A 12,286-nucleotide genomic window follows, 5' to 3' on the forward strand; every position below is an offset into this window, starting at 1 on the left:
ATGTTGTCATGTGCAGCTCTGCTAAACCCACTTACCCTGCTGCAAACGGTGGACAAAGCTAATAACTACTGCACCGGACAAAGATCTGAGACTGATCTTAAAACTATTTTAAGTTTTTACAATCTTCCTCAAGCTACAGAACTGTGTAAAAGTCTTGAGCCGTCCCTAATTTGTTTAGATATTGACAGGATAACAAGAAATAGGTCCAGGGATTAGCTGAACCATGCAAACGTCAATGTAAATACAGTATGTAAGGCTTGAAAGTGAATATTTGGTCTGAGCAGCTTTATTCTCCAACACAGCCTGAACCCTTTTAGTCAAGCTTTCTGTCATTTCTTTAAGTAGTCTTCAGGAATAGTTCTCCAGGCTTCTTGAAGGACATCCCAAAGCTCTTCTTTGGATGTTGGCTGCTCTTCTTTCCGTTCTCTGTCAAGATGCTGCTTGCAGCAGATTTTAGAAATGCAGACCAGTGATATTATTACAGGGAGGAGAAGACAATGTGGTCCTCGACAAAAATCAACAGAAATTCTTAATAAACTAGAAGGAGATTCATAGACGCATGTAAGATCAAACCACGTGTGCTTGAGGTTCAAGCTGGTTGAAAGGGGTAAAAGTTACACTTTTAGTTCCTCTGTGTAACATTTAGGACGATCTGCTGGCAGAAATTCAATATAAAATTCAGAACTACGCTTTCATTAGTGTCGAATAATGTGAAAATAAGAATAATTTAGTTTTAATTACTCTGTTGCAGAACTTTTGCAGCCACTGTAGTTTTGGGGTGGATGGTGGCTACTAGATGTGAGCCGCTAGATGTCATTAAATCCAACCTTTAAGTTGAAATAAAAAGTGATTTTAGGTTCAGAAATGCTGCGGCTGGTGGACGGATGGGTTGTGGTAATGGTGGACATGAATATAACTTCAAAATCCACACTGAGAAAGGAAGCATGGGTGCAAAATCACGATGGGCGATGATTCAATTTAGCCATTTTACTCTGGGGCCCAATGCTGGCTCATTACATAGTAACAGTAATATTTCTACAATATAATTTAAGATGTGCATAATTTCTATGGGGATTGTATGTATATTTCTTGAAATTGAACATGTTTCTTGATGGTTTCCATATTGTAATGTTTGTAGTTAGGGAGCTTAAATAAAAAAAGAGACATAACGAACAAGTTCAAAGATGACATACAGCTGCTTTAAGTGGGCTTCAGAACTCTTTGTTAAAAAAAAATACTTATATTTACTGTAAAACATTTACTAAGTCAATACTACTGTTGCTCGATTACTGCAGGATGTGTAAATCTTTTAGAAGATGTTTTATAATGCATGCCTCACTTTAACAGTTCAACAGAAAGTACATGGATGTTGGAAGTTTCTAACTGGTTCATATTGTCTCGGTCTTTGCAGGCATATGGCCACACACTCTCCACAGAAGACCCATCAGTGCTCGTTCTGTGAGAAAATGTTCCACCGCAAAGACCACCTGAAGAACCACCTGCAGACCCATGACCCCAACAAAGAGGCCTTCAAATGTGAGGAGTGTGGGAAGCACTACAACACCAAGCTGGGATACAAGCGCCATGTGGCCATGCACTCTGCAACGGCAGGGGATTTAACCTGTAAAGTGTGCATGCAGAGTTATGAGAGCACACCCATTCTCCTGGAGCACCTCAAAAGCCACTCGGGGAAGTCCTCGGGTGGCGCCAAGGAGAAAAAACACCCTTGCGACCACTGTGACCGACGTTTCTATACGCGGAAAGATGTGAGACGGCATATGGTGGTCCACACAGGCCGAAAGGACTTCCTGTGCCAGTACTGTGCCCAGCGCTTTGGCAGGAAAGACCATCTGACGCGCCACGTGAAGAAGAGCCACTCGCAGGAGCTGCTAAAGATCAAGACTGAGCCGCCGGATATGTTAGGCCTTTTAGCCACAGGGTCCCCACCGTGCTCTGTGAAGGAGGAACTCAGCCCCATGATGTGCGGCATGGGGCCCAACAAAGACCCCATGATGGGTAAATCGTTCCCCGGTGGAGCACCGTTTCCGATGAGCATGTACAACCCCCACCATCTCCAGGCCATGTCTAATTCTGGGGTGGGTCACCCACACCCATCCCTGATGCCCAGTTCCTTGTCTGCAGCTATGGGCATGGGCTGTCACATGGAACCCCCTCCATCAATCCACCCACACTCCCATCACCACCACCATCACCACCACCATCACCATCATCACCATTCCCCTCCACTCCCCCCCCACCACCAGCCTGTGGCTCCCCAGCAGCAGCACCAGCCCCAGCCAGCGCCCAAATACCAGCTGGGATCTACCTCATACCTGCTGGACAAGCCCTTGAAAGTGGAGATGGAGAGCTTTCTCATGGATCTGCAGAGTGGCTTACCAGGCCCAGTTCCCTCTGCAGAGCCACACGCTGCTGCCTCGCCCCCCAAGGACGGACTGGAGCCCACCTCGGGCCTGGCAGACGAGCTTTGCGGGGATCCCCTCCTGTCCAAGAGCCCTGTGGTGATCGCTGAGTCTCTGTGTGCTGCTAACATGGACTTCTCCCACCTGCTGGGTTTCCTGCCCTTAAACCTTCCTCCCTACAGTGCCCCCATGAGCACTGGAGGACTGGTCATGGGCTACACCTCATCTGCGACCTCCTCTTCTTCTTCTTCCTCATCTCTACACTCTGCCGAGCCCCATGCCGCGGCAGCAGCTGCCATCAGCACGGCACCTCTTACCTCTTTGCAACCGCAACCTCAGGAGCAGCAGAGCTCCAGCGGGGGTCTGAGCCTCGGACCCCTGCATCCCCTCCCACCAGTGTTCAGCTCCAGCCTTAGTACCACCACACTGCCTCGCTTCCACCAGGCCTTCCAATGAGATAGGCACACCCCCCCCCCACCCTGCCAAGATGGCCTCCACACCAGCCCGAGCTCAGCTTGGAAATGTCGGGCTGTGGTTCTTTTCAGGGCCAGATCAAAATAAGTTGGAGAATTAGAGTAAAGGATAAATGCATATATGAACACTTAGAAGCCTTAAATTAAAGTGCGCACAAAAGCTTTTGATTGAGCCTTAAAGGAAGTTAAACCCGTTTAAGCAAAAAAGAAAAAGTGAGAAAAGAAGTTGAAGCAGCTTTTATTTGGGCTTTTTTTCCCCTTATCCTATAGATATAACATGTATTAACCCATGTTTTTTTTGTTTGTTTTTGTTTTTAATTTCAATTTACTTCCCCTTTTATCTCCCTTCCATCCCCTTGTTAGTAGTATAGAGGGCAGGATCAGTAGGCCAAAAGGCGTGGTACTGCATACTTTCTAAAGTAATAATATTTAAAAGAAAAAAAGAAAAAAAAAATCAAAGATAATTTTTAGTGAAGATTATCTGTCTTGTTGTGACCCAGAAAAAAAAAGAATATAGTTTGAAGTGGATATTTTGTTTAACTTTTATTTTTCCTTTTCCAAATGACACACGATGGAATGTGTCTCATCTTGAGTTTTGAAGCACCCGCGATAACCTGAACTGTCACGAATAATAAGGAGAGGAGCGAGAGATCAGTGTGAGGGAACGAAGAGATACGGATGAACTTTTTTTTTTTTTTTTTATCCAGATGGCTGAGCCGCAGCCACAAAAGCGACCCCTGCCTCCACAAAAAAAAGTGCTCTTCCAACTAAAAACTGATCTTCTCCTAGAGTTAGGTCAGTTTGGATAACTTAATCACGTGACTGATTAAATGTCCGCTGGCAAACACATTTTTTTTAAAGAAAAAAGAAAAAAAGAGAGAAATAAATGTGAAAGCTCTGCGCTCGCTTTCTTTTACCGTTCCTCAAGAGAAGCACTTTTATTTTAATTTTAGCGGAAGGCACTTCACTTTTTGTCTCCTCCCTCCTCGTACTTTTAGAGGTCTCACTGCCTGAGATGGACCCTCCTCACCCGTCTGCCCTCTGAGAGTCATCTTTAAAAGTGTCCGCGATCGTGATAATTGCAGCCACTTCACAGCTGCCCAACATAGCTATAAGAAAATAAAAAAAAAACGTATTTCTATATCTTTGGAATATTCTACAAACACATCTTTAGGCAGTCTTTTAAAAAGATGCGTCATCATGGTAATGATGAACCCTGAGATATGTGAATGGCTACAAGGAAAAAAAAAAAAAAAGAAAACGGAAAAAAAACAGCGACAGATGAGTAAAAGTATGTTAAAGAATGTTATTGCAGTGTACGAAATATCTCAAAAATGAATATTATAATTGCTTATCTCAATAAGGTGTATTTTAGGTAGACGTATTAAAACTAAGTAATGATGTTTTTGATGTCTGGCAGGTTTACATTTGTGTGTATCTTGCATTTTTTTGATCAACAAAAGGATGAAGTATTAGCTTTTTCCCCTTCAGCTTTCTCTGTCATACCCAACATTTTCCTTTAAGTGTACTTGAGTTAGTTTAGTGGAATCAGAACTGTGGATGGGAAATATTTATAGAGGGCTGCCTGTTAGTGGCTTAGTAATCAGTTAGGATTTAAGCTAGATAGGTCGTGTCATAGATGCTTACACGGATGGCCTATAAGTATTTCAAACTGCAGGTCTTGGAGTTCTTCCCCTTCCCCAACAGGCTATAAAACCCTAAACCCAAAGTTAACGTAAGCCTCAAATATCAAATAGGTGCTCCCCATTTTAAATGGTAATTCTGATTTATTTTAGGGATGCCCGATGATGAAGATTTGCCGATATTATCAAATTGACCGAGTTCTGATGCCAAAACTGAAATGATCATGAAGCCTCTTCTGTAGTGGAGCTGACTTCTTATCGTTGTTACTCACTGTGTGATGGCCTAAACTTACAGTCACTGGGGAAACAAATAGTTTAATTAACTTTTAAAACATGCCGTATTCATCTGTTTGACATTTTTAAACACAAACATCCTACTTTAAGAAGCTCGGATGATCCTTTCCCAGCGACAATCCTGAAATCAGCCACAACCAGGCCAAATTTGACCTTGTCTGCGCGTTAGTGTTGATTTTACTTTTCTACAGATGTGGATAACAACAACATGCTCATTAATATGGTTATTGCTGCTCTGTACCAACTCTGAACTCGTCCTTTGTTGTACAGACTCAGGCAGCAAGTGTGAACTTCCTTTAACTTTAAAACAAAAACAACTAAATTGATTTTTACGTGAAACCTGTGGAAAATATGTCCTGATAGGAGCTTTTACGTAACATAGAGCTTCACGTTTGGTCCGGCCAGTCTTGGTTTCCATCAGAGCCCTGGATCACACAATAACCACGTTAATGGGGAACATCTCAGCTTAAAGGGATAGTTTTAGTTGGTCTTAGTAGCTGCAACAGGCAGTGGTCGGAGCGCTTGAAGCAGGAAGGAGTTCTCACGGGGGAGCCAAGCTAACGGCTTCTGAGAGCAGGGGCAGAAGAAGAAGAGGGACTTTTCACCATCGAAAACTATTCAGACCAAAAAAATAAATAAATCAGCAAATGCTGCATTGTAGAACAATACTATACCAGACCGCCGTCTGTTTCTCACTCCAGCTGCCGAGCATATCCTGTATCAGAGTTGTTGCGTGTCCTCCTCTTAGGCATTACTTCTGCAAAGATTCCCAGGACGCTACGTTTGTGCTTTTCCAGGTTGTTCCAATAAAGCGACATCCTGGTCATCGCATAGATTTTGTAATCACTCATTTTTACTGTCTCATAGTTGCTGTTTCGGGATTAGAAAGGCGGAACTGTAAATCACTTCAGTCAACGCAGTCACAGGGAGGAATTTGATCCATTTTTTTTTTTTATCAAGCACATTGAAACAACAGGGTTGAACCAAAGTGCTGTGCAGTCAGTGAAATGACCTTGGCTGTCCAGTGAAAGGACAACCAAGGTCAGCTGATCAGTGGACCTCAGGGACACAAGGCTGAATCAGGTCAGAGCGGTAGGGTGGAGCAAGGCCATTTCTGCATTTATATGCTAAAATCAACTCTGTATCACACAGGGAGCCAGCGAAGGAAGGACAGAATCGGGGAAATGTGCTCACGTCTGTGCGTCCCAGTTAACAGACGAGCAGCAGGATTTTGGACAAACTGAAGGCGTGAGAGGGAAGCCTGGCTAACCCCAACAAAAAGAGCGTTGCAGCGGTCCAGACGAGCTGTGATAAAAGCATGGATTATTTGTCTTGTCCACACCAGAACAAGCTTTAACTTAACTAATCTGCGTGACAGATGTTGTTCGATGGAGAAAATAGTGACAAAGTAAACCGTTTGATGCCACAGTGATGAGTTTGAAAAAAAATCTACAGTGTAGCAGTCGCTGAACTGTTTTAGACATTTTTGTGGTTTGAGTTGTGAAGATGGTGAAGATTTGCTCTTCTTTTGACCCGGCAGCTGCCTGCTGCAGGTATGGCACCAACTAATCAGAAGTACATAACACAACCCCACTTCAAAAACCCTAAACTATCCCTTTAAATAAACAGAAAGGATCATTTAGTGTTCCGTCTGTTGCACAACCGACACTGACAAATGCGCGCGCTCGTCTCCCGACTCTGTTTGTTCACCTTGTGTGTGAACATCGTTACGTTAGTGGAAGGCCCGCTCACTTGGTCTTTAGCAGTCGCCATGCCGCAGGTGAGCCCCACCCACCATAAAATAAGAACAAAGAAAAAACTGAGAAACACATATTGCTGCTTATAGCCCCGGTTGCTAACAACTGTAGACCACTAGAACATTTGAAATTCCTTTTGCAAGACAGTGAGCTGAAGATGTGCACAAACCTAACCAATAAAGTGTTCATCAGCCCCGCCACCTCCATACTCCTCCTCCTCCTCCTCCTCCACTTCCTCTTTCAGCTGCTTCGTAGAGTGAAAGGAAAAGGGTCTGAAAATACCCGGATGAAGGCAGTCATCGAACCCTCAGGCTTTGACATTCAAAGCAGCAGGCGGGACACGTGACTGACTGCACGACTCGGGGTATTGCTTATAGTCATATATTTGTTTTGTCTGTTGTCATATGATATATTATTTTCTGTTTGTATAAAACAGGACCTCGAAAAAACAACACAACACATCACCTCATTTTTTTTTTTTTTTTTTTTTCTTACCAAAACCTCGGGAGAAGAAACTACATTTTTGCACAATAGCTTATTACGACATTTAATACTATAGGAAATTAAAACCCTGACAACGAGCAGCTGACGTGCATTAGACAAGAAAACTCAATACCCTTTGAAAGGCGCGAGCAACTGAAAATTAAGAATGAGTAAAGCACTGATGTCGAAAAATCTTTCACACAGTCTGACTGTTTTAACCTCGTTGCATCCAGTCTCAACCTAAAGTGAAGCTTGAAGAAGAAAAGAAATCGGCATTTTTGTGACGAGTCTTCTCAAACGATCAAACTTTGAATTGATCCTAAACACGTTAGCTGTCAGCACCTTTCTGAGAATTTTCTATAGTAAAAGAAAAAGGCAAGATTCCAATTTTGATCTTTATAAAAGGTAGTTTTGCAGAAAAAAAAACCGCCCTCTTGGTTAAAGCCAAGTTTGTAGCAATCAAATTGAGCATTTATATATATATATTTTTTTTATAACAAATATTCGTTTTTTCGTCCTAAAAAAGAAAGGACGGGAAAAGCTTTCGGCGTGCATTAAGTTTGTCCTCCCTGGGTTTCTGTGAGCTAATCTGAATTCTAGCACTTTCAACCTTAAAAAACAAAAAAAAACAACAAAAAAAAAAGAGTATTTTTTTTTTCCTTTTAAAATTTCAGCTTATATGTTCATATGTTTTAAATTTTGTATTGATCCTGTATATGTATGTGCCATTAGTTTGATGTGTAGACTTTATCAACCTTTGTGTATTTCTCTTCTCCAAAAGAATAACAGTATTTTTGATATACTTTTCACTAATATCCTCCAACATAAGAGCCCCCTGCCCCCTTCTCCTTGTTCTGTTTCATTTTTTTTTTTTTTTTTTTTTTTTTTTGTTTGTTTAACCAGCTTTTTGCTTTCATAAATTTATCGAGTCAAACTCTACAGCCAAGTGTTTGAGAGCAGCGGCATGTCTGTTCTCTGGTGACAAACAGGACTGCTGCGAGCAGAGCGTCAAATACGCAACCCAACCACAGACAAACTCTTATGCAGGCCCTTTTTTAGACCACATAAGTGAAAAACAAAGAAAAAAAAGAGAAATCCTGGCAAACCCCATCATAAAGCACTTACAGCCTTCACAGAGCTGCTTATCGGTGTCTAAAGGAACAACTTTAGAATGTTGTTAATGAGTCATTTTTAAGAATAGTGCCGTATTGATGTTAACCCCAACATAAAGAGTTAGGCTGGCTTTCAAATGTGGCTTCAAATCCACATTACTAAAGTAAATTTAAACTGGTATACTGAATTTGAGAATGTTTTAATGATTGTGGAAGCGTGGTCAGGTTGTACTGGCAGCCGTTACACACAGCAGCAGCTGGATAAACATGGAACTGTGTTTATGCTAAAAAGTAAAGTAAATTAATAATTGAGTTACTAAATCAGAATTACTATAAAGCCAACTCGGGAGGATTGGATAAAAAATTTAAAAGGATTTTTAATTGGATTTAACTAACTGGGCTGAAAGCTACCCACATACTGTGATACTGAGGAGAATAAAAAGCATTGGGATCACTTGGGTTCCTAATTTGAATACAATCGAGAGGTAAAATACCTAAGCGATTGCAGTACACTTCTGTATTGCTTAGGATATTTACTGAGTATTAATTCATACCAAGAACACTGAAAACTTGACTCAAAAGATCAAAACTTTATTTTTTTTATGCGTCTTAGTCAAAATTTAATTTTCACTATCGCTTAATTCTGACTTCAAGTGCCAAAACATATCACTTTCACCATTTTTGGGTTGCTGCAGTGCGTCATACATTTAATCTGACTTCAGTATCAATCAATCGGCGCCGACCTCTGACAGAGATGCTGTTCTGCTCTTCAGCTTGGCTGTAGCTCCATTACCTCGACCTGCACCTACTAGGGATGCACTTATCCTCACCTTTTCCTCTTTACTAGTAGGTGCAGTACACAAACATTTTAAGGGAATTTGTTCATCACTCTAATCCTGAGAAAAGCTGATTTGATTTTTATCAACGCTCTCACCCTCTCTGGTGTTTTGCCTTTAGTAAGAAACTGGGTACTGTCTGGTGCAGGCAACATCCACATGTAGTTTTATATATTTCTAGCTTAATGTAAGTCTTGCATTCCAAACTTTGTGTATCTTGTTAAGTGACATAGCCCATTTTATTTTTTATCACATGCTACTACAGCCACCTCTGGAATTAAATAAGGGGAAAAAAGGTGAACGAAAACAAGACTATTTGCATTCACTTACACTATGTTATAGAGCATGAAGTTTATCAACTACAGGGAGAGTTAAAGAAGTGATTGGGAGAAAGAAAGACGTGAGGAGTCTTGCTTTTTCGTTACATATCTCACATGCAAATAGTTGCTGCAATGTTTTAGTGACAGATTTGTATATTGGTTGATCCAAAGAGATGATGAACACAACAACAGAACTATTGACTTATTGTACAGTACAGCGTATCTTTGACTTGTCAAGTGTTATGTTGAAATGATTAAAAGACAAACCAGCGGTTTCATACCCTCCTTGCATTCTTGTTTTCTATTTTTGTCTACAAATTGGTAAAATACAATAAAAATGGACACTTGGGAACTTTAGTAGTATGTGGGGATAATATGTAATGTTAAAACCTTTTTTTTAATTATTATTATTATTATTATTATTATTATTATTAGGGCCGGGACTCGACTTACGACAGCATTCATCCATCGGGACATATTATGACATCCTGATGTCATAATTTATTGAGCAGAAATTAAGCCAAAATGCAGAAAGAGTGTCTGGAAAAAAGAGTTCCATCATTACTGCTTCTATGGGAAGTAAAAAGGTAAGTAGTAGTCAGATGCTGCTAATTAAAGGCACTTGATTAATTGATCATCAGTAAGTGTGAGCACTTATAAAAGCTTTGCTTGTTTTGCCAGTTTGCTGGTCTGGAGCATTCAGGTGTGTGTTAACACAACGCCAAGGAGGAAAGACATCAGCAAAGATCTTAGAGAAGCAATTGTTGCTGCGCATTGGTCTGGGAAGGGTTATAAGGTAATTTCCAAACTATTTGGAGTCCATACTACAGAGAGAAAGATTATTCACAAGTGGAAAACATTCAAGGGCTACATCTCAGACTCTACAGGCCTCAGTTAGCATGTTAAATGTTAAAGTTCATGACAGCACAATCAGAAACAAGCTGAACAAATATGGCTTGTTTTGAAGGGTTGCAGGAGAAAGCCTCTTCTGGCAGCACAGCTTAGGTTTGTAAAGCAGCATCTGAACAAACCAAACATCTCCACTTCAAAGTGGAGATGTTTGGTCATAATGCACAGCAGCACGTTTGGAGAAAACCAAACGCAGAATATCAGCACAAACACCTCATACCAGCTGTCAAGCACGGTGGTGGAGGGCTGATGATTTGGGGTGGTCTGCAGCCACAGGACCTGGACACCTTGCAGTCATTGAGTCCACCATGAACTCCTCTGGATACCAAAGTATTCCAGAGTCAAATGTGAGGCCATCTGTCCGACAGCTAAAGCTTGGCTGAAACTGGCTCATCAACAGGATCCCAAACACAGCAGCAAATCTACAACAGAATGTGTGAAAAAGAAAATAATCAAAGTGTTGCAATGGTCCAGTCAAAGTCCAGACCTCAACCTGAATGAAATGCTGTGGTGGGACCTTAAGAGAGCTGTGCATAAACCACTGCTGCAAACCTCAATGAGCTGAAGCAACGTTACAAAGAAGAGTGGGACAAAATTCCTCAAAGAAAACGGTTACTTCAACTTATTGCTGCTAAAGGTGGTTCTACGAGCTGTTGGATCATGGACTTCTGGTTTTTCACACACTGCTTCTCCATTTTGAGTTCGTTTTGTTACATACATATTGACACAGTGGACACTTGGTTGTCATATGTTGGTTTTCTGATGCATTCATCCACTTTGAAGACCTAGTAGGGACTGCTTACCAGGATTGCAAAGAAATAATTCAGTCCTGTTTCTGTTTGAAAGATGAGCCAGTAGCAACATGTAAACTGTAGTATATGTCAGCGGAGCTTGACTTTACATTTGTTTTTAGGTTAGGAAATCTAAAATCTAAAAATAATGCCATCTTGGAATCCTCCCGGACCATCAGACTTGGTGGTGTGTCCCGCAGTGAGCATAACACTCTGGCCTAAAGTCAGGATCATGTCTCAGGGAGCTTTACCAGTCTGTCTGCATGCATAGCTGAGTGTCAAGACTGCCCTAATTATAGCACTATGGACCAAACCTATACTTACATCAACTGAGCTGACTCTCGCACATACGTTTACGGGATGCCAACTATGCCATAATTCAGGAATAGAAACTCTTTTGGTATCACACAATTTTCTTCGGAGGAACCTGGAGGGCTTGTAAAAAAGGACACCCTGACAGACTTCCAGAAGCTGAATGTTTCAGAAACTCAGGGAAGGCATCAACACCTTCCCGTTTAAAGGAGCAGTCCACAAAGATGGAAAGCAAGAGAACTGCCGTGTTCCTGATGCACAGATATCAACGCAGAAAGTTGGCTTGCAGTTTATTTATACAGTCACATGAAAGGCTTTCTGAGAAATTAGTCAGTTAATCTAATTTATTTCTCCTGCTCCTGCCCCTGCAGTCACCTGACCCAATCCACCTGCAAACAAGCATGTTCGATAAGCAATAACAGCCTTGGAGAAAGAAAGGTGAGAGGATTCGTCTTGAAAAACGAGCTTGAAATGTAAATCAACTATATGACCAGATAATGAAGATAACTTGAAAATATTTCAAAGGGTATCTACTTTCTTCTTCTGGAAATTAAACTCATCATGGAAAGCCAAGCACTTTTTTTAACCTAAAAAAAAAAGCTGTGAAATGTCATTATTTGGCATTTTAACAATCCACTGGAGTCTGTCCTAAATGTGTGATTTAGTTCAAATCTGACTTGTCTAATTTTTTAAGGTTTTTGCTCGGGAACTAGTCTAATGTGGATAGATATCGAAAGATATTTAGGTAGAAAAAGGCTTTACAAATTCTAAGCCATGTTTTAAAGTCTTTTTAGAGTCTTCCGTGTCTCTGGGACAATTTAGACCAGATTTGATCTAATCTGACGTGACCCAGTGTGATCAAAATTTTTTTAAAACTTGAACCTCTTAAAAAAATATAAATATTTGAGAAACAGGCCATTCTGTGCTTTAAGTTTA

At 41.1% G+C, this 12,286-nt stretch overlaps 1 protein-coding gene across 1 annotated transcript in view; it reads left to right on the forward strand.

Annotated features, from left to right (window-relative positions):
- The window catches only part of plagl2 (pleiomorphic adenoma gene-like 2), a 50,761-nt gene extending 41,134 nt beyond the window's left edge, over positions 1 to 9,627 (forward strand). Inside the window, exon 4 of the mRNA XM_072367962.1 lies at positions 1,412 to 9,627. Coding sequence (XP_072224063.1) covers positions 1,412 to 2,876 — 1,465 coding nt within the window. The 3' untranslated portion in view covers positions 2,877 to 9,627. The remainder of the gene's footprint in view (positions 1 to 1,411) is intronic.
- The last annotated feature ends 2,659 nt before the right edge of the window (positions 9,628 to 12,286 follow it).

Source organism: Leuresthes tenuis, unplaced genomic scaffold (assembly GCF_036924035.1).
Source record: "Leuresthes tenuis unplaced genomic scaffold, fLeuTen1.0.hap1 SCAF_16, whole genome shotgun sequence".
Classification (NCBI taxonomy): Eukaryota; Metazoa; Chordata; class Actinopteri; order Atheriniformes; family Atherinopsidae; genus Leuresthes; species Leuresthes tenuis.